Below are 21581 nucleotides of genomic sequence, written 5' to 3'. Positions count from 1 at the left end.
GCTGGCATGGAGTTAGTGAGCCCGCCTCAGAGGTGCTGGCATAGAGTGAGCCCGCCTCAGAGGTGCTGGCATGGAGTCAGTGAGCCCGCCACAGAGGTACTGGCATGGAGTCAGTGAGTTCGCCTCAGAGGTGCTGGCATGGAGTCAGTGAGCCCACCTCAGAGGTGCTGGCATGGAGTCAGTGAGCCCACCTCAGAGGTGCTGGCATGGAGTCAGTGAGCCCACCTCAGAGGTGCTGGCATGGAGTCAGTGAGCCCGCCTCAGAAGTGCTGGCATGGAGTCAGTGAGCCCGCCTCAGAGGTGCTGGCATGGAGTCAGTGAGCCCACCTCAGAGGTGCTGGCATGGAGTCAGTGATCCTATAGTAAAGTTATTCTGCCCCGGCTTCTCATACTATACGCATACTGTACGAAAAAGCCATAAAGTACCGAAAACTATGGGAAAGGTCATCCAAGCCCCCCGACCCCGGTCAGTCTCATCATCTTTGCTGGTAAGTGGGAAAATCATACAGAGAATTCCTCTTTGTGGCAAAGATGGAGTAAGGAGCTGTCTGACAGAGAAGGGGCAGCCCTCCAGCCTGGCACCACAATGGCCGCCCATTCTCATCATACTGTATGAGCTTCCTTTATATATGGGGTGGGCAGAGAGGTCTTCACGACTAGTCACCTCGTGACTATTCTGAATAGTGGGCGTGGTTGTGTGACGTCATGACGCAGCGCCGGTTCTGCCAGCAGGAAAGACGTCCGGCACGGCATCCCGCTATCCCGTATAATGAGAGGTTTTATCGCGTTTCCCCTGACGACGCCCACAGTTAACATGGCGGCGCCCTCTGAGCTGTGACGTAAGACACTCGTGACAGGAAGTAAGGGCAGTGAGGCGTCACTCCGCTCAGGATGGAAGCCGTGCTCAATGACCTGGTGGCCGTGGAGGATCTTATGGTGAGGAGGAGGAGGGTTATGACGTCATGGCGGGGAGGTGACGTTATGAGCAGATGTGAGGCCTTAGTGGGTGTTAGGTGATTTGTAGTGACGTCAGGGGCAGCAGGGTGACGTCACCTGTGATATATATGAGGATATCCCTCCTCTCCTAACATTCCCTGTATATATATGGCCTCCTCTGTGTGACATAGTGTATATATGGCCTCCTCTGTGTGACATAGTGTATATATATATATATATATGGCCTCTGTGTGACATAGTGTATATATGGCCTCTGTGTGACATAGTGTGTATATATATATATGGCCTCCTCTGTGTGACATAGTGTGTATATATGGCCTCCTCTGTGTGACATATTGTGTATATATATATATGGTCTCCTCTGTGTGACATAGTGTGTATATATATGGCCTCCTCTGTGTGACATAGTGTGTATATATGGCCTCCTCTGTGTGACATAGTGTGTATATATATGGCCTCCTCTGTGTGACATAGTGTGTATATATATATATGGCCTCTGTGTGACATAGTGTGTATATATATATATATATGGCCTCCTCTGTGTGACATAGTGTGTGTATATATATATGGCCTCCTCTGTGTGACATAGTGTATATATGGCCTCCTCTGTGTGACATAGTGTGTGTATATATATATATGGCCTCCTCTGTGTGACATAGTGTATATATATATATGGCCTCCTCTGTGTGACATAGTGTATATATGATGTCCTCTGTGTGACATAGTGTGTGTATATATATGGCCTTCTCTGTGTGACAGTGTGTGTATATATGACGTCCTCTGTGTGACATAGTGTGTATATATGGCGTCCTCTGTGTGACATAGTGTGTATGGCCTCCTCTGTGTGACATAGTGTGTATATATGGCCTCCTCTGTGTGACATAGTGTGTGTATATATATATATATATGGCCTCCTCTGTGTGACATAGTGTGTATATATATATATATATATATATATATATATATATATGGCCTCCTCTGTGTGACATAGTGTGTATATATATATGGCCTCTGTGTGACATAGTGTGTATATATATATGGCCTCCTCTGTGTGACATAGTGTGTATATATATATGGCCTCCTCTGTGTGACATAGTGTATATATGGCGTCCTCTGTGTGACATAGTGTGTATATATGGCCTCCTCTGTGTGACATAGTGTGTATATATGGCCTCCTCTGTGTGACATAGTGTGTATATATATGGCCTCCTCTGTGTGACATAGTGTGTATATATGGCCTCCTCTGTGTGACATAGTGTGTATATATGGCCTCCTCTGTGTGACATAGTGTGTATATATGGCCTCCTCTGTGTGACATAGTGTGTATATATGGCCTCCTCTGTGTGACATAGTGTGTGTGTATATATATGGCCTCCTCTGTGTGACATAGTGTGTATATATGGCCTCCTCTGTGTGACATAGTGTGTATATATGGCCTCCTCTGTGTGACATAGTGTGTGTATATATATGGCCTCCTCTGTGTGACATAGTGTGTATATATGGCCTCCTCTGTGTGACATAGTGTGTGTGTATATATATGGCCTCCTCTGTGTGACATAGTGTGTATATATGGCCTCCTCTGTGTGACATAGTGTGTGTATATATATGTGGCCTCCTCTGTGTGACATAGTGTGTGTATATATATATGGCCTCCTCTGTGTGACATAGTGTGTATATATGGCGTCCTCTGTGTGACATAGTGTGTGTATATATATGGCCTCCTCTGTGTGACATAGTGTATATATGGCCTCCTCTGTGTGACATGGTGTGTATATATGGCATCCTCTGTGTGACATAGTGTATATATATGGCCTCCTCTGTGTGACATAGTGTGTGTGTATATACATGGCCCCCTCTGTGTGACATAGTGTGTGTGTATATATATGGCCTCCTCTGTGTGACATAGTGTGTGTGTATATATATGGCCTCCTCTGTGTGACATAGTGTGTATATATGGCCTCCTCTGTGTGACATAGTGTGTATATATGGCCTCCTCTGTGTGACATAGTGTATATATGGCCTCCTCTGTGTGACATAGTGTGTGTATATATGGCCTCTGTGTGACATAGTGTATATATGGCCTCCTCTGTGTGACATAGTGTGTGTATATATATATGGCCTCTGTGTGACATAGTGTATATATGGCCTCCTCTGTGTGACATAGTGTATATATGGCATCCTCTGTGTGACATAGTGTATATATGGCCTCCTCTGTGTGACATAGTGTATATATGGCCTCCTCTGTGTGACATAGTGTGTGTGTATATATGACGTCCTCTGTGTGACATAGTGTGTATATATGGCCTCCTCTGTGTGACATAGTGTATATATGACGTCCTCTGTGTGACATAGTGTATATATGGCCTCCTCTGTGTGACATAGTGTGTATATATGGCCTCCTCTGTGTGACATAGTGTGTATATATGGCCTCCTCTGTGTGACATAGTGTGTGTATATATATGTGGCCTCCTCTGTGTGACATAGTGTATATATGGCCTCCTCTGTGTGACAGTGTGTATATATGGCCTCCTCTGTGTGACATAGTGTGTATATATGGCCTCCTCTGTGTGACATAGTGTATATATGGCCTCCTCTGTGTGACATAGTGTGTATATATGGCGTCCTCTGTGTGACATAGTGTGTATATATGGCCTCCTCTGTGTGACATAGTGTGTATATATGGCCTTCTCTGTGTGACATAGTGTGTATATATATATATATGGCCTCCTCTGTGTGACATAGGAGTGTGTATATATGGCCTCCTCTGTGTGACATAGTGTGTGTGTATATATATGGCCTCCTCTGTGTGACATAGTGTGTATATATGGCCTTCTCTGTGTGACATAGTGTGTATATATGGCCTCCTCTGTGTGACATAGTGTGTATATATGGCCTCCTCTGTGTGACATAGGAGTGTGTATATATGGCCTCCTCTGTGTGACATAGTGTGTGTGTATATATATGGCCTCCTCTGTGTGACATAGTGTATATATGGCCTCCTCTGTGTGACATAGTGTGTATATATGGCCTCCTCTGTGTGACATAGTGTATATATGGCCTCCTCTGTGTGACATAGTGTATATATGGCCTCCTCTGTGTGACATAGTGTGTATATATGGCCTCCTCTGTGTGACATAGTGTGTGTGTGTATATATATGGCCTCCTCTGTGTGACATAGTGTGTATATATGGCCTCCTCTGTGTGACATAGTGTGTGTGTATATATATGGCCTCCTCTGTGTGACATAGTGTGTATATATGGCCTCCTCTGTGTGACATAGTGTGTGTGTATATATATATGGCCTCCTCTGTGTGACATAGTGTATATATATATATGGCCTCCTCTGTGTGACATAGTGTGTGTATATATGGCCTCCTCTGTGTGACATAGTGTATATATGGCCTCCCTTGTGTGACATAGTATATATATATGGCGTCCTCTGTGTGACATAGTGTGTATATATGGCGTCCTCTGTGTGACATAGTGTGTATATATGGCGTCCTCTGTGTGACATAGTGTGTATATATATGGCCTCCTCTGTGTGACAGTGTGTATATATGGCCTCCTCTGTGTGACATAGTGTGTATATATGGCCTCCTCTGTGTGTATATAAATGGCCTCCTCTGTGTGACATAGTGTATATATATGGCCTCCTCTGTGTGACATAGTGTATATATGGCCTCCTCTGTGTGATATAGTGTGTGTGTATATATATGGCCTCCTCTGTGTGACATAGTGTGTATATATGGCCTCCTCTGTGTGACATAGTGTGTATATATGGCCTCCTCTGTGTGACATAGTGTGTATATATGGCCTCCTCTGTGTGTATATATATATGGCCTCCTCTGTGTGACATAGTGTGTATATATGGCCTCCTCTGTGTGACATAGTGTGTGTGTATATATATATGGCCTCCTCTGTGTGACATAGTGTATATATGGCCTCCTCTGTGTGACATAGTGTATATATGGCCTCCTCTGTGTGACATAGTGTATATATGGCCTCCTCTGTGTGACATAGTGTATATATGGCCTCCTCTGTGTGACATAGTGTATATATGGCCTCCTCTGTGTGACATAGTGTGTGTGTATATATATGGCCTCCTCTGTGTGACATAGTGTGTATATATGGCCTCCTCTGTGTGACATAGTGTGTATATATGGCCTCCTCTGTGTGACATAGTGTGTATATATGGCCTCCTCTGTGTGACATAGTGTGTATATATATGGCCTCCTCTGTGTGACAGTGTGTATATATGGCCTCCTCTGTGTGACATAGTGTGTATATATGGCCTCCTCTGTGTGTATATAAATGGCCTCCTCTGTGTGACATAGTGTATATATGGCCTCCTCTGTGTGATATAGTGTGTGTGTATATATATGGCCTCCTCTGTGTGACATAGTGTGTATATATGGCCTCCTCTGTGTGACATAGTGTGTATATATATATATATGGCCTCCTCTGTGTGACATAGTGTGTATATATGGCCTCCTCTGTGTGACATAGTGTGTATATATGGCCTCCTCTGTGTGTATATATATGTGGCCTCCTCTGTGTGACATAGTGTATATATGGCCTCCTCTGTGTGACATAGTGTGTATATGGCCTCCTCTGTGTGACATAGTGTATATATATGGCCTCCTCTGTGTGACATAGTGTATATATATGGCCTCCTCTGTGTGTATATATATGGCCTCCTCTGTGTGACATAGTGTATATATGACGTCCTCTGTGTGACATAGTGTATATATGGCCTCCTCTGTGTGACATAGTGTATATATATGGCCTCCTCTGTGTGACATAGTGTGTATATATGACGTCCTCTGTGTGACATAGTGTGTATATGGCCTCCTCTGTGTGACATAGTGTGTATATATGGCCTCCTCTGTGTGACATAGTGTATATATGGCGTCCTCTGTGTGACATAGTGTGTATATATGACCTCCTCTGTGTGACATAGTGTGTGTGTATATATATGGCCTCCTCTGTGTGACATAGTGTATATATGGCCTCCTCTGTGTGACATAGTGTGTGTATATATATATGGCCTCCTCTGTGTGACATAGTGTGTATATATGGCCTCCTCTGTGTGACATAGTGTGTGTATATACATGGCCCCCTCTGTGTGACATAGTGTGTGTGTGTATATATATGGCCTCCTCTGTGTGACATAGTGTGTGTGTATATATATGGCCTCCTCTGTGTGACATAGTGTGTATATATGGCCTCCTCTGTGTGACATAGTGTGTATATATGGCCTCCTCTGTGTGACATAGTGTGTATATATGGCCTCCTCTGTGTGACATAGTGTGTATGGCCTCCTCTGTGTGACATAGTGTGTATATATGGCCTCCTCTGTGTGACATAGGGTGTGTGTATATACATGGCCTCCTCTGTGTGACATAGTGTGTGTGTATATATATGGCCTCCTCTGTGTGACATAGTGTGTATATATGGCCTCCTCTGTGTGACATAGTGTGTATGGCCTCCTCTGTGTGACATAGTGTGTATATATGGCCTCCTCTGTGTGACATAGTGTGTATATATGGCCTCCTCTGTGTGACATAGTGTGTATATATGGCCTCCTCTGTGTGACATAGTGTGTATGGCCTCCTCTGTGTGACATAGTGTGTATGGCCTCCTCTGTGTGACATAGTGTGTATATATGACCTCCTCTGTGTGACATAGTGTGTGTGTGTGTATATATGGCCTCCTCTGTGTGACATAGTGTATATATGGCCTCCCTTGTGTGACATAGTATATATATATGGCCTCCTCTGTGTGACATAGTGTGTATATATGGCGTCCTCTGTGTGACATAGTGTGTATATATATGGCCTCCTCTGTGTGACATAGTGTATATATGGCCTCCTCTGTGTGACATAGTGTGTATATATGGCCTCCTCTGTGTGACATAGTGTGTATATATGGCCTCCTCTGTGTGACAGTGTGTATATATGCTGTCCTCTGTGTGACATAGTGAGTGTGTATATATGGCCTCCTCTGTGTGACATAGTGTGTGTATATATGCTGTCCTCTGTGTGACATAGTGTGTATATATGGCCTCCTCTGTGTGACATAGTGTGTGTGTGTATATATATATGGCCTCCTCTGTGTGACATAGTGTGTATATATGGCCTCCTCTGTGTGACAGTGTGTATATATGCTGTCCTCTGTGTGACATAGTGTGTATATATGGCCTCTTCTGTGTGACATAGTGTGTATATATGGCCTCTTCTGTGTGACATAGTGTGTATATATGGCCTCCTCTGTGTGACATAGTGTGTATATATGGCCTCCTCTGTGTGACATAGGAGTGTGTATATATGACCTCTTCTGTGTGACATAGTGTGTATATATGGCCTCTTCTGTGTGACATAGTGTGTATATATGGCCTCCTCTGTGTGACATAGTGTATATATGGCGTCCTCTGTGTGACATAGTGTGTATATATGACCTCCTCTGTGTGACATAGTGTGTGTGTATATATATGGCCTCCTCTGTGTGACATAGTGTATATATGGCGTCCTCTGTGTGACATAGTGTGTATATATATGGCCTCCTCTGTGTGACATAGTGTGTATATATGGCCTCCTCTGTGTGACATAGTGTGTATATATGGCCTCCTCTGTGTGACATAGTGTGTGTATATATATGGCCTCCTCTGTGTGACATAGTGTGTATATATGGCCTCCTCTGTGTGACATAGTGTGTATATATGGCCTCCTCTGTGTGACATAGTGTGTGTATATATATGGCCTCCTCTGTGTGACATAGTGTGTATATATGGCCTCCACTGTGTGACATAGTGTATATATGGCCTCCTCTGTGTGACATAGTGTATATATGGCCTCCTCTGTGTGACATAGTGTGTGTGTATATATGGCCTCCTCTGTGTGACATAGTGTATATATATGCTGTCCTCTGTGTGACATAGTGTGTATATATGGCCTCCTCTGTGTGACATAGTATATATATATGGCCTCCTCTGTGTGACATAGTGTGTATATATGCTGTCCTCTGTGTGACATAGTGTGTATATATGCTGTCCTCTGTGTGACATAGTGTGTATATATATGGCCTCCTCTGTGTGACATAGTGTATATATATGGCCTCCTCTGTGTGACATAGTGTATATATGGCGTCCTCTGTGTGACATAGTGTGTATATATGGCCTCCTCTGTGTGACATAGTTTGTATATATGACGTCCTCTGTGTGACATAGTGTGTATATATGACCTCCTCTGTGTGACATAGTGTGTGTGTATATATGGCCTCCTCTGTGTGACATAGTGTGTATATATGGCGTCCTCTGTGTGACATAGTGTGTATATATGGCCTCCTCTGTGTGACATAGGAGTGTGTATATATGGCCTCCTCTGTGTGACATAGTGTGTATATATGACCTCCTCTGTGTGACATAGTGTGTGTGTATATATGGCCTCCTCTGTGTGACATAGTGTGTATATATGCTGTCCTCTGTGTGACATAGTGTGTGTATATATATGGCCTCCTCTGTGTGACATAGTGTGTGTATATATATGGCCTCCTCTGTGTGACATAGTGTGTATGGCCTCCTCTGTGTGACATAGTGTGTGTATATATGGCCTCCTCTGTGTGACATAGTGTGTATATATGGCCTCCTCTGTGTGACATAGTGTGTATATATGGCCTCCTCTGTGTGACATAGTGTGTATATATGACGTCCTCTGTGTGACATAGTGTGTATATATGACGTCCTCTGTGTGACATAGTGTGTATATATGGCGGCATGTCTCTGTATACTAGGAGGAGCGAGATGGCCGACACAGCCCCCTTCACCCTCCTCTGCCATGACAGCATATTGAGGTCTCTGATATCCCAGAGGCATAAATGTCCGGTCCGCGCCCCAGAGACATAAACGTCCGGTGTCCGCGCCCCAGAGACATAAACGTCCGGTGTCCGCGCCCCAGAGACATAAACGTCCGGTGTCCGCGCCCCAGAGACATAAACGTCCGGTGTCCGCGCCCCAGAGACATAAACGTCCGGTGTCCGCGCCCCAGAGACATAAACGTCCGGTGTCCGCGCCCCAGAGGCATAAACGTCCGGTGTCCGCGCCCCAGAGGCATAAACGTCCGGGGTCCGCGCCCCAGAGACATAAACGTCCGGGGTCCGCGCCCCAGAGGCATAAACGTCCGGGGTCCGCGCCCCAGAGGCATAAACGTCCGGGGTCCGCGCCCCAGAGGCATAAACGTCCGGGGTCCGCGCCCCAGAGGCATAAACGTCCGGGGTCCGCGCCCCAGAGGCATAAACGTCCGGGGTCCATTCCGCGGGGCTACTAATTACTGTTAAAAAGATTAAATAAATAAAATCCCATCCCGTATTTAAATCCTCCTCCCCCCACACACACACACACATTTTCCTGTTTTATAGATCACATATTTGGTATAAATGATCATATTCTGATTCTGCACAGTAAATGGTGTAAGTGCAAACACCGCCAAAGTGCTAAATTGCTGATTTTTTTTTGTCACATCAAATACAGTAAAATTGTAATAAAAAAATTGGCAAAAAGTCTCGAATACGTTATCTAGGTAGCGGTAGAAAGCCCCATGGAGCGAAGGATAACAGCGCTATGAGCCTGGGAATAGAGACATTATAAACACATTTTAATTTTTAAAAGCAGTGAAATCTGATAAAAGTTACACAAGTTGCCGAGCAGTGTAGCCGTACTGACAGGAGCAACATAGAGAATGTCAGTATTACCATAGGGCGAATGGTGTAAACACAAAACCCCCTATGATGATGATGCCCGATGACACCTCAGAAGTTATCACTTATGACAGTGACTCTCTATGTGGACGCAGGGGGGGGGAAACTTTTCTGTTGTGTCCCAGTGGCAAGACTAATAAAACGTATAATAATATAAGAAAAAAACACAACCTACATAAATGACGTGTGATTTACAATCCCTTCTATTCAAATACTTAAAAAAAAAAAAAACCCTTTAGAAAGAGAGCAAAGAGCGACAGCTGCTGCTCTCCATGTAAATCAGTGCAAGTGCACTGTCTCTCTGGTGACAACAGGGGGCGCCAAAGCTCTGTGTAAAACCTTCTCTTTTTTTTTTTTCTGCTAGAAGTAGTTGTGATATCTTTATGTGCGATTATACTGTGGTTATCATTTATTATATTGTTCGTAGACCCCCAGAGCCGGCACTGGATCAGAGGACAGAGGAAGATGATGATACGTAACCTGATCAGAGCTGATTATACAGCTCGTCCCCGCTAGCGAACGTGCACATCTCCGCTGGTCCCATAGGCTTCATTCTATGGTTGGCCAGATTACACCGTCCGCCCGAAGAATGAACCGGCTCATTCTTGGGGCAGATGGCGGAATCTGGCTGGTGATCTGCCGGGATTCCATAGTGTGCACACACCCTTATAGTGAGAAAGAGTTTACACAAAACTTTAGCTTGGCGCCTTCTTGTGGCAATGTAACCCCGGCCACTCTCACAGTACAGTACAGCTGCTCTTCAGAACTTCACTTGCTGTCAGTGAATGGAAGACGTCACTCCTTACTGGTGTTTTAGTGGAGCTATCAAGCATGGGGGAGATTTGCATTGCCAAGTGTTTAGATCACCATGTGCTGCACTGATACACTGTAACAAACCATCAGCCGTATAGGAAGTATCACACAGGACTGACTCTTGTCACTTGTCCCTACGCCCTATTAGGGTGTGTTCGGTTTGTGTGTTACAGCGTGGACCCTCTGTTATGGGTGTTGTGACCGGGGGCTGTGGCGGTCCTCACTGCTTGTCTGCTGTGGCTCCTGTTATCCTGTACGGGGTGTCACTTTGTGCCCAGTGGCTGAGCGCTCCGGCCCGGAGTGTACGCGGAGGCATCTCCTGCCGGATCGGGGCGCTCACGCACGTCACAAGGTTGTGTAAGCAGTGAACACCGTGGTTATTAGTGTCAGACGCTTCAGCATCTTCGGTTATCCTAAGTTCTAGTGACATCTTACTGCTGCCGCCTGTTGTCATGCATTGTGGGGGATGTAGTGTTTAGGCCTTGTATAGCACGTAGTGATGTCACGATACCAGAATTTTGACTTCAATACCAATACTAGATTTTTTTATTTCGATACTCGATACCAATTCGATACTTAATAAAGTATGAGAAAAAGCTACAATGATAGAAATATAATGCCCCCTAGACAGCGAATATAATAACCCCACCCTCCAACTGTTTTGACGCTGTTAAGGTCTTCAGGTCTGCACTATTACGGTGATACCGGTTTATTTTTTTATTTCATTTTTTACTGCAGTTTTATTTGGTATCACGTTTGTATATATGTGACCCTTTTGATCACTTTTTAATGAATTTTTTTGGGGGGATGTGATGTGATTAAAAATCAGCTAATTGTGCTTACATTGTTTAATGTGCGAGACCAGGACTGTGATCATTTTATAGTTTGGGCAATAACACTTCAACTCTCAGGCTATGCTGGGGCTGTAGTCTAGTAATATTTCAGCTATCAGGCTATGCTGGGGCTGTAGTCTAGTAATATTTCAGCTATCAGGCTATGCTGGGGCTGTAGTCTAGTAATATTTCAGCTATCAGGCTATGCTGGGGCTGTAGTCTAGTAATATTTCAGCTATCAGGCTATGCTGGGGCTGTAGTCTAGTAATATTTCAGCTATCAGGCTATGCTGGGGCTGTAGTCTAGTAATATTTCAGCTATCAGGCTATGCTGGGGCTGTAGTCTAGTAATATTTCAGCTATCAGGCTATGCTGGGGGTTGTAGTCTAGTAATATTTCAGCTATCAGGCTATGCTGGGGCTGTAGTCTAGTAACATTTCAGCTATCAGGCTATGCTGGGGCTGTAGTCTAGTAATATTTCAGCTATCAGGCTATGCTGGGGCTGTAGTCTAGTAATATTTCAGCTATCAGGCTATGCTGGGGGCTGTAGTCTAGTTATATTTCAGCTATCAGGCTATGCTGGGGGTTGTAGTCTAGTAATTCAGCTATCAGGCTATGCTGGGGGCTGTAGTCTAGTTATATTTCAGCTATCAGGCTATGCTGGGGGTTGTAGTCTAGTAATTCAGCTATCAGGCTATGCTGGGGGCTGTAGTCTAGTTATATTTCAGCTATCAGGCTATGCTGGGGGTTGTAGTCTAGTAATTCAGCTATCAGGCTATGCTGGGGGCTGTAGTCTAGTTATGTTTCAGCTATCAGGCTATGCTGGGGGCTGTAGTCTAGTTATATTTCAGCTATCAGGCTATGCTGGGGGTTGTAGTCTAGTAATTCAGCTATCAGGCTATGCTGGGGGCTGTAGTCTAGTTATATTTCAGCTATCAGGCTATGCTGGGGGTTGTAGTCTAGTAATTCAGCTATCAGGCTATGCTGGGGGCTGTAGTCTAGTTATGTTTCAGCTATCAGGCTATGCTGGGGCTGTAGTCTAGTAATATTTCAGCTATCAGGCTATGCTGGGGCTGTAGTCTAGTTATATTTCAGCTATCAGGCTATGCTGGGGCTGTAGTCTAGTTATATTTCAGCTATCAGGCTATGCTGGGGCTGTAGTCTAGTTATATTTTAGCTATCAGGCTATGCTGGGGGCTGTAGTCTTGTAATAATTCAGCTATCAGGCTATGCTAGGGCTGTAGTCTTGTAATAATTCAGCTATCAGGCTATGCTGGGGCTGTAGTCTAGTAATATTTCAGCTATCAGGCTATGCTGGGGCTGTAGTCTAGTAATATTTCAGCTATCAGGCTATGCTGGGGCTGTAGTCTAGTAATATTTCAGCTATCAGGCTATGCTGGGGCTGTAGTCTAGTAATATTTCAGCTATCAAGCTATGCTGGGGCTGTAGTGTAGTAATAATTCATCAGGCTATGCTGGGGCTGTAGTCTAGTAATAATTCATCAGGCTATGCTGGGGGTAGTGACTATATTCAGGTTGTTTTGACTTGGACTCAAACGTGCACATATGGGAAATTAGCCAATCATTATCTGACTGCGTTCGGCCCATTAAAGCATCTTTCTATGCACCTAAATTGCATCTGATAGATTTACAGCCAGGATGTGTGCGCGTGTTTAGGTGCATGTTCACACACAGTATTGTAAACTCCAGGAGGATCGCTGTGAGTGATAATCAATCCCTGTACAGTAACAAAAAATATGTTGGTGCTATATAAAGGATATAGTGTTGTGCCACAGTCACATGGCATCATTATGGTGACAATGTGCCAACATAACCAGCAGTAAACAGTAAATTTCCATTAGTGAGAATATTAGTTTATTTATTATTTTTCTATTTAAACTTCAAGGGACTTACTTGCAATGAGAAATCTCCCTTTAATAGTAGCCGGCCCCACTGCTTCTGGAACGGATCAGGAGAGGTCAGATGCCGCTGTCAGGTGTGACAGCGGCATCTACAAAGCTAGCCGGCACAAGCGATGGCTGTGTGCCGGCTATAACTTATCCCTGCAGTGAGCGGAGGGAGGAGGGCCGGGTCAAGGAGGTGACGCCAGGGGGCAGGGGGCAGCACTCAGAGAACATGGCCGGCGCTCAGCTGGCCGCCAGCCGTGTTCTCTGCGCTATACCTTATGTTAACCTGCGTTATTAGGCAGCTTAACATAAAGTATCGATACCAGGAAATCCTGGTACCGAACCGTTTTTTTCCCCGAAATATCGATAGTAGTATCGCTTTTTCGGTGCATCGTGCATCCCTAATAGCACGTGGTGGGCAAAGGCTTCTTGGTGCCAAAGGAAGTGGGTACAGAATGTGGCTGGCTCCTGGTACACCGGCACCCCCTTATCTCCTATCTGCAGTCCTCTTGTGCACTGCCATTCCTTTTAAAGGGACCCTGTCAGCAGGTTTCTGCTGTCCTATCTCAGGGTGGCATAAAATAGTGACAGAGAAGCTGAACAGAATGATGGATCACTGACATTGTTCTGTGCAGCTGATCCAGAGATCTCCTCCTGAATAACATGGACAATGAGTAGTCCTCTCCATTATGTGCATGAGCCCAGTAGTCCTGGATATTCATGAGAAGCAGAAAACTCCGCCCACTAGCTGCTGATTGGCAGTTATCTATCCATGCTGTGTATAGGCAGTCACCTGTCAATCAGTATCTGGAGTGAGCAGTGCGGCAAGAATCCTATTCTCCTGCATATTAGGAGAACGGCTGAACAAAATGATGTAAGTAATACACCGATCTGTTCAGCATTTCTGTCACTAGTTTATACTGGCCTCATTTAAGATGAAATAAACCTGGTGACAGATTCCCTTTAAGCTGTAGTATTGCCAATGCTCTGACCTGGTAGCAAGTTGCCATTTCAGCACAACAACTTTTACCTGTTCCTGATTAAAGGGGTTATCCGGGCCCGCTGTATAATCCGTATCTGGCAGGGGAGGGGGTGGAAATAGAAGGCTCCAATGTCTTACCTGACTGGTTCCAGCATTGGCTCCCGCATCGCGCCGCCACGTACTCCCGTCCCGTGGCCGTTTCCTGGACTGAGCTGCGGCTTGAGACGTGACGTCTCAAGGCAGCTCAGCCATTCAGCGGTCTTAGCGGCCGCGGGACAGGAGTACGGGGCGGCACAATCCGGGAGCCGGCGCTGGAACCAGGCAGCTAAGTCACCAGAGCCTTCTATTTTACCCCCTCCCCGGCCAGATACGGATTAAACAGCTGGCCTGGAGTACCCCTTTAATGGGTCAAGTAGGGAACTACGGTTATTTCACGTCATTTTCATCAATTGTTATGCCAGTCAGAGGCCTTGTGAACTCCACTGTGGCTGCTTAGATCTGGTTCCTCCTAAGAGGAGTTGTTTCTAGAAATAATCACTGTTTTTTTTTTGTTTTGTTTTTTTTTATTAAAAAAAACAAACAAAGGATTTGCTATTGCCGGTGTGTAAAACTGAATTTTGCCCAGTCAGGGATGGGGTATACGTAATGTTTAATCAGAGTTCAGCAGAACAGTTGTTCCTCAGCCCTTCCCGAATAGGTAAAACGCCTGGCTTACTCTGCGGATGACCCCGTGACCCTCTCCTGGCACTTCCTTCCAAAAATCCTGCCTTGCCCCCCTTGGCTGCCGTCCACCCCCGCTTCTGGAGTCAGCCCACCAGGAAGGAGACACACGACACGGTTTTCTCTCTTGGTGTTTATCCATTGAGTCACTGTGTTTGCAGAACGACACTCGGAGAGGTGACGCCATGTGACAGAGATGCTGTTCACACACTGGCACTGAGTATGTGTGTGACCGGCCGTCCGGTCGTGGCCCCTGAGTCACCTTCTCTGGAAATTCTCTTCTCGTTCCTAGTTTGTAAGATTTATACAGCAATAAGATCAATAGACTGAGAAACCTGTAACCAAGAAGTAAGAATCCAGACCTTAGGTAGACGCCACCACTCCAGGCACGTCCATGTTGGTGGTGCCTCCAGTAAGACGAACTTCGACCTCTGATCTGTTCACGGCCATTCTACAGGATAAGTGCCGATTTCTTGAATCTGGTCAGCTAGAAGATTCCCTCCTGACGTTCTCCATTGTCTTTGCATTTACAGAGATTTGAGAAGAAGTATCTGGCCGAGCTGTCCGCCGGATCACTAAGCAAGAGCACCCAGTTTGAGTACGCCTGGTGCCTGATCCGCAGCAAGTACACTGCCGACATCCAGAAGGGGGCAGTACTCCTGGAAGGTGAGCGCTATAGCTGATGCTTTCGGTTTATTTTAAAGGGGAACTCTGGGGGAAAGGGAGGGCTTTTTTCATTATGGAAGGGGTGGATTTAAGCAATGTCCACTTACCTCCCCGTTTCCTGGGCTGGGTCCCGCATTGCGCTTCCCCCACTTCCTGGTCGTGACGTGACATTTCAAGCCCACTCAGCCGTTCAGCGGCAGAGGCGGGACCCCACTATAGCCGCTGAATGACTGGGTGGGCTTGAAGCGTCACATCTCAAGCCACGTCATAGACCAAGAAGCAGTCTGAGACCGGAGCAGCACACTGCGGGACCCAACCGGGGAGGTAAGTGGACGCCGTTGCTTTCACCAATCCCTCCCGGAGTACCCCTTTAAGCAACAAATACTCCAGAACATCTGGGTTTTGTGTGGTACATTTGTTAACCCTTTACGGTTTCTGCATTTTGTCCGCCTCCTATCATTCTGCGCTCAATGACTTCGTAATGTGAATGGAATGGGAAACGAGAATTTCAGAATTTTTTGCAAATGTATTAAAAAGCAAAAACCGACATTTCACATGAATAGAAGGATTCAGCTGCTTCGCGCCAACCCTGGAAATTCAGCTCCGGCTCCTCTCGTTGTTGATCGTCTTTGAAATGTTTCTGCACCTGGATTAGAGTGATCGGTGGTAAATTCAGCTTATTGGACGGGATCTGGAGAGACTCCGCCCCTTTGTGTATGAAGTTTGGCAGCTGACAATGTATATTACAGCAAAACAGGGCGACTGGTCAGGATACAGTGAACGCTGAATAGAGTAAAAGTGAGAGATAGGTGAAGGTTCATCTTCCAAAAAGTCAATGACCCCAAGCACACAGCCAGGACAACACAGGAGCGGATTAGGGACAACTCTGTGAGTGAGAGCCCTGACATGACCCCAATGAAACATGTAGGGAGACCTGACAATGGCGTCCACCACCGGCCTCCATCCAACCTGACAGAGCCGAACCTGCAGAGAAGAACGGCCGAACATCCCCAAATCCAGGTGTAACCCTTGTGGCCTCATAGCCAAGTGCAGAATGATGGGGAACATTGTTTCCCCCCGTTATTTACAAACATTCCCAAATTTGCTTTGTGCCGTCATATAATAGGTCAGTAATTGGGGAATTTACCTTTATTTTTGTTTTTATAGATCTTTTACCAAAAGGCAGTAAAGACGAGCAGCGGGACTATCTGTTTTATTTGGCCGTAGCCCACCACAGATTAAAGGTGAGTGTCAGCCTCTTCCTCAGCTTAGGAGTCTGGGGGCTATTCTGAGGTGTTACCATCAGCGATTGGTGGAGCAATGTCCGATACATGATGATTGTGGTTCTATTCTCAGGAATATGAGAAAGCTCTGAAGTACGTGAGGACTCTCCTCAATAAAGAACCAAAGAACACACAAGCTCTGGAGCTGGAGAAAGTTATAGAGAAAAAGATGCAAAAAGGTAAATCGGAGTTAAAGAGTCACTGTCGTATTTTTTTTTTTTTTGCAGAAATCAATAGTCCAGGCGATTTTAAGAAACTTTGTAATTGGGTTTATTAGCCAAATCTGCCATTATCTGCATGTAAAAAGCCTTTTCCCAGGTCCCCCCCTCCTTCCTCTTTTTCATCCACTCTGAAAAATCTGAAAATTGTGACTTGTTGCAGGAGACTTCCCCTGTCTGTTCTAGGGAGAGGGGAGGGGGGAGGAGGAAGGAGGGAGTTAGCCGGCAGCAGAAAGCAGATAACAGAGGATTACAGGCACGGAGCTGGGTGACAGCTGTAATCTGAGCTCAGACAGGTCACTGGTGACTGTCACAGGAGATATCCCGTGAGGGATTTGTAGATTAACTCTTTGTTGTCCTGTTTTGGTCTTTTCTTTAGCTCTCTCCATAGGAGAACAATGAAGACAGGGGGAGAGCTTCAAACTGCTTTTTCATGATAAAAATGAATTTTTCGGATAATAAACCCAATTACAAAGTTTCTTAAAATCGCCTGGACTATTGATTTCTGCAAAAAAAAAATTCACGACAGTGACACTTTAAGGCTGTCGTACATGGCACCATAATCCCGGGGGAAGCGAGCACAGACTTCTTAGTCCAGCGCTCAATTCTTCCTTGTGTACTTCTCGCTGCCTGTGCTATTAAATTCCCCTCATAGTCATGAACAAATGTTTTTATGTGTTTTCTATGTGGAGAGAGGAATAAGCCTCTGCTAGATACTTGCTGTATGTCCTCCTTTTCAAACTACTCCTCAGTCTCTATATTTATCCCTCCTGCTCCTCTGCCTCCCTTTCTGTTCTCCTCCTGTTTCCTTTCATTTACTTCTCCTCTGTTCTACTTCCCTGCAACCTCCTCCTCAATCCCCCTTTCCTGCTGCCTCCTTCTTTGCCTTCTCCTGTTCTGGCTGATTCCTCTTCCTGTCGCCTTTCATGCTGCCTCCTCCCCTGTCTCCCTTTTCTGTTGCCTCCTCCTCTGTCCCCCTTTTTGGCTACCTCCTCTGCTGTCCCCCCTTCTAATTGCCTCTCCTTGCCCCTATTCAGCTTTCTCTGTCCTACTTTCCAGCTGTGTCCGCCTCTGTCGCTCCCTCACTGGCCGCCTCCGCCTCTGTCGCTCCCTCGCTGGCTGCCTCCGCCTCTGTCGCTCCCTCGCTGGCCGCCTCCGCCTCTGTCGCTCCCTCGCTGGCCGCCTCCGCCTCTGTCGCTCCCTCGCTGGCCGCCTCCGCCTCTGTCGCTCCCTCGCTGGCCGCCTCCGCCTCTGTCGCTCCCTCGCTGGCCACCTCCGCCTCTGTCGCTCCCTCGCTGGCCGCCTCCGCCTCTGTCGCTCCCTCGCTGGCCGCCTCCGCCTCTGTCGCTCCCTCGCTGGCCGCCTCCGCCTCTGTCGTTCCCTCACTGGCCGCCTCCGCCTCTGTTGCCCTTTCCAAGCAGGGGGTTGATAGTAATATGTCTGGGACATGGAGGAGTAAGAGAAGTTTGTGTATTAGTGTAGAGAGAGGATGCAAGCAGAGATGAGCGAAAATACCGTAAGTTCAGGTAAACAAAACTCATCTCTACGAGGAAAGTTAAGGAACTGTCTCATCTCTTTTCTTTCTCTTTTTTCCTAGAGGGCCTAGTCGGCATGGCGATTGTTGGCGGACTGGCTGTGGGAGTTGCCGGCCTTGCAGGCCTCATCGGTTTGGCTATTTCCAAGTCCAAATAAAGGGAAAAAATGGCGGACCCAGGCTTGTTTTTATTACGTTTGGCACAAGTACCTTGGTCACTAATCATACATATAGTTATACTGGAGTTTATGGCCTCCCAAGTCCAGGTCCGGTGATCGGACTGGCAGAAGTTAATTTATTATCTAACATCAATGACTCTGAAGCTGCATCGATATCCAACCCGACTGGTATCTAACCCCATTAATGGCTACTAGCGCCGCTCTCCACCGTTTACATTGCACTTGCTGAATAAATAGGATTTACATTTATTTTTTCTTCAGTGTTGGAGGATGACCGATCCAGCCGCGTGTGACTAGCTTAAGCTACCAAAATCTATTTGCCAATAATTTTTTTTTTTTTATTCACGTTTTGGTTTTTGTCGTCTCACAGTCCTTAACACCTTTCATGACATGACCTGTTTTCCTACGCTGCCATGTTTTGCGTTCCTCTCGTGTTTACACCTTCGCCGCACAACCCTCGTGAGAAGTGTGCCACTCTTTTCGCAACAATTTTGTAAGAATTTTTGTATCTCTTTGTGTTCGGGAGGTGATTGCGCAGTCCTTTTTATCAGTTGTCCCCGCCATTAATCCCTTATGATGTTCTAGACAATTGGTTTCGTCCCAAATATTTATCGAGTCACCAGACCCCGGATAAATATTTTGAGACTTGTTGTTAAGGGACCCGGTGGTATTGTGTTGGAAGACAATGACGAGCACAACCGAGGTATTTTGTTTGTTCAGTGAGATCATTTTGGCTGAGAAATCGATGAGCGTCTGTTGATGAAGATCGTAAACCTGTCATGATCAAAGACTGTTTTGTTCGATGAGCCACATCAACGTTTGAGACTGGCAGCAACTTTTTGTGTCATCAGTGCTGACTAACTGTGATCTTAAAGGGGCTCCCACAAAGATATGATGCTACCTACGTCTTGCGGATTAGCAGGTTGTACCCAAAACATGGCAACCCCGCCCTTTGATATTTCTGCCAGTCGTATGTTCTGTATTATACCATGGCACTTATTGAGTCTTTCCTATAAAACCCTATTAAAATTTTTTACAGAACATGTCCAATAAGCGAAGCTTATTTCCTAAAGCTTGTTAATAGTCAATTGTGCCCCATGATGTGACCAGTGGTGGCCATATACATAAGCAAAGTTGACGAGAATCCGCTACCTATGTTACGTGTAGGGAGGTACCCTGGCATGTTGTCAGGGGACAGAAGGATTGCGGGTGTTGAATTAATACGATTAAGGGTGATAAACCGCCAGAAGGGTCTGACAGCATCTTAGTCGTCTCTCTCCCTATTGGGAACACGTGCACATTGCCAGACCGAATGGAAAGGGAGGGAACAGGAGGAATAGGTGTCGATGAAATGAGTATATGGCCGACTGCCATGAAGGCATGTTCAGATGTTATCGCTTTAAAGGGTTTGGCCGCCTTTCAGTTTCTTTCAGAAAAACACTGTATCAGTAACTGTTTATACTCTACACAGCAACTATTCTGCCTAGAAACGCTGCGTTATGCCACTCTGTTCCCCTATCCGTGTCCTGCCCTTGTGTGTGGAGGAACTGGAGGCTTTCATAGATGGCTTCCCATGGACGGTCATATGACTTATACGCCTGTGTCCTTCATAGCCGTACACTGTGCTAGGGAAACTTAGTATAGTCCCACGTCCCATCCATGGATGGGGGCACCGTTCTGCCGTAGATAGCGTCTTCTATATTACTGGGCATTCATGATCCAGCAGATGTTCCTGTGCTGTCCAGTCCCAGAGACCTGACCCCCTTCTCCCCCGTCTCAGTGATGTGTTCAGTGTGAAGACTATAAATGTTAGCGCTAAAGTCCTATATAAGCCGTACACTGCAGCGGTAGTATGATGAGTCAATGGATATAGGGCAATTATTTGATATAGATGTAGCAGCCCTCTACAGGCCACGGATGAGATACCAGATTTTGTGTGTGTTTTTTTTTTTGTTTTTTTTTAAATCTTCAATAAAGGGACTTTTATGTAACTGCAACTTTTTCACCTGGTGGAATAACCGGTTTTCCGGCTGCAGGCCTGTTCTAATGCTTAGATTGTATTTCTAGGAGATTGGATTCACAGCTCGTGTAAATAAAATTATATTTAAAAAAAATAAATAAAAGAGCATCGTTTCTTTTTGGGGAGATTGAAGGGCAATGAGGGTTTTATTTTTTTGCAGGTTTTGTGACCTTTTAAAGGGCTTATCCGGTTAGGTAGAATACATATGGAATCATTCCCCCTCCTGGAGACTAAGAATCCATTCCATACTTATTACCTTTTCAGTCTCATTCCCCCAGTTCTGATCCTTCTGCTCTTGCTGAAGACACTGAAAACTGTGTATGCGCCGTTCTCTCTTTCTTCCCTGGCTGGCTGTCTCTGCTTTCTATAATGCCAGGAGGGATAATCCCAGTGAGGTCATCAGTGACTTGACCTCAGATCAATCCTTCCATAATTACAGAGTGCAGACACAGCCGGCCAGGGACACTGTTTACACAGGCCCTCTTGCAAGGGAGGAGGGGGAGATGGAAAGAACAGCTCACACACCATTTTTTTGTGTCCTCCGCAAAATCAGCAACTCGGCACTGGGGGAAGGAGACTGAAAAGGTAATGACAAGACTTGTTAGTCGCCAGGAGGGGGAATGATTCAACATATATTTTACCTAACTGAACAACCCCCTTTAAGCAGTTGTCTATAATGTGAATAAATAACATTCAACCTAAACTGTGGAGTTGGAGGTT

General features: G+C 45.7%; 1 protein-coding gene across 1 annotated transcript; it reads left to right on the top strand.

Moving 5' to 3' along the window:
• Positions 1-783: 783 nt before the first annotated feature.
• FIS1 (fission, mitochondrial 1) lies at positions 784-20953 on the top strand. Its single transcript, XM_069945121.1, has 5 exons — positions 784-936; positions 15495-15627; positions 16795-16871; positions 16984-17089; positions 18726-20953. The coding sequence occupies exons 1-5, from the start codon at positions 892-894 to the stop codon at positions 18818-18820; spliced, it is 456 nt and encodes a 151-aa protein (XP_069801222.1). The 5' UTR covers positions 784-891; the 3' UTR covers positions 18821-20953.
• The last annotated feature ends 628 nt before the right edge of the window (positions 20954-21581 follow it).

This window comes from Dendropsophus ebraccatus, chromosome 1, assembly GCF_027789765.1.
Source record: "Dendropsophus ebraccatus isolate aDenEbr1 chromosome 1, aDenEbr1.pat, whole genome shotgun sequence".
Taxonomy (NCBI): Eukaryota; Metazoa; Chordata; class Amphibia; order Anura; family Hylidae; genus Dendropsophus; species Dendropsophus ebraccatus.
Note: the sequence above shows the minus strand (reverse complement) of the source record. Positions and strands in the feature narration are given on the sequence as shown.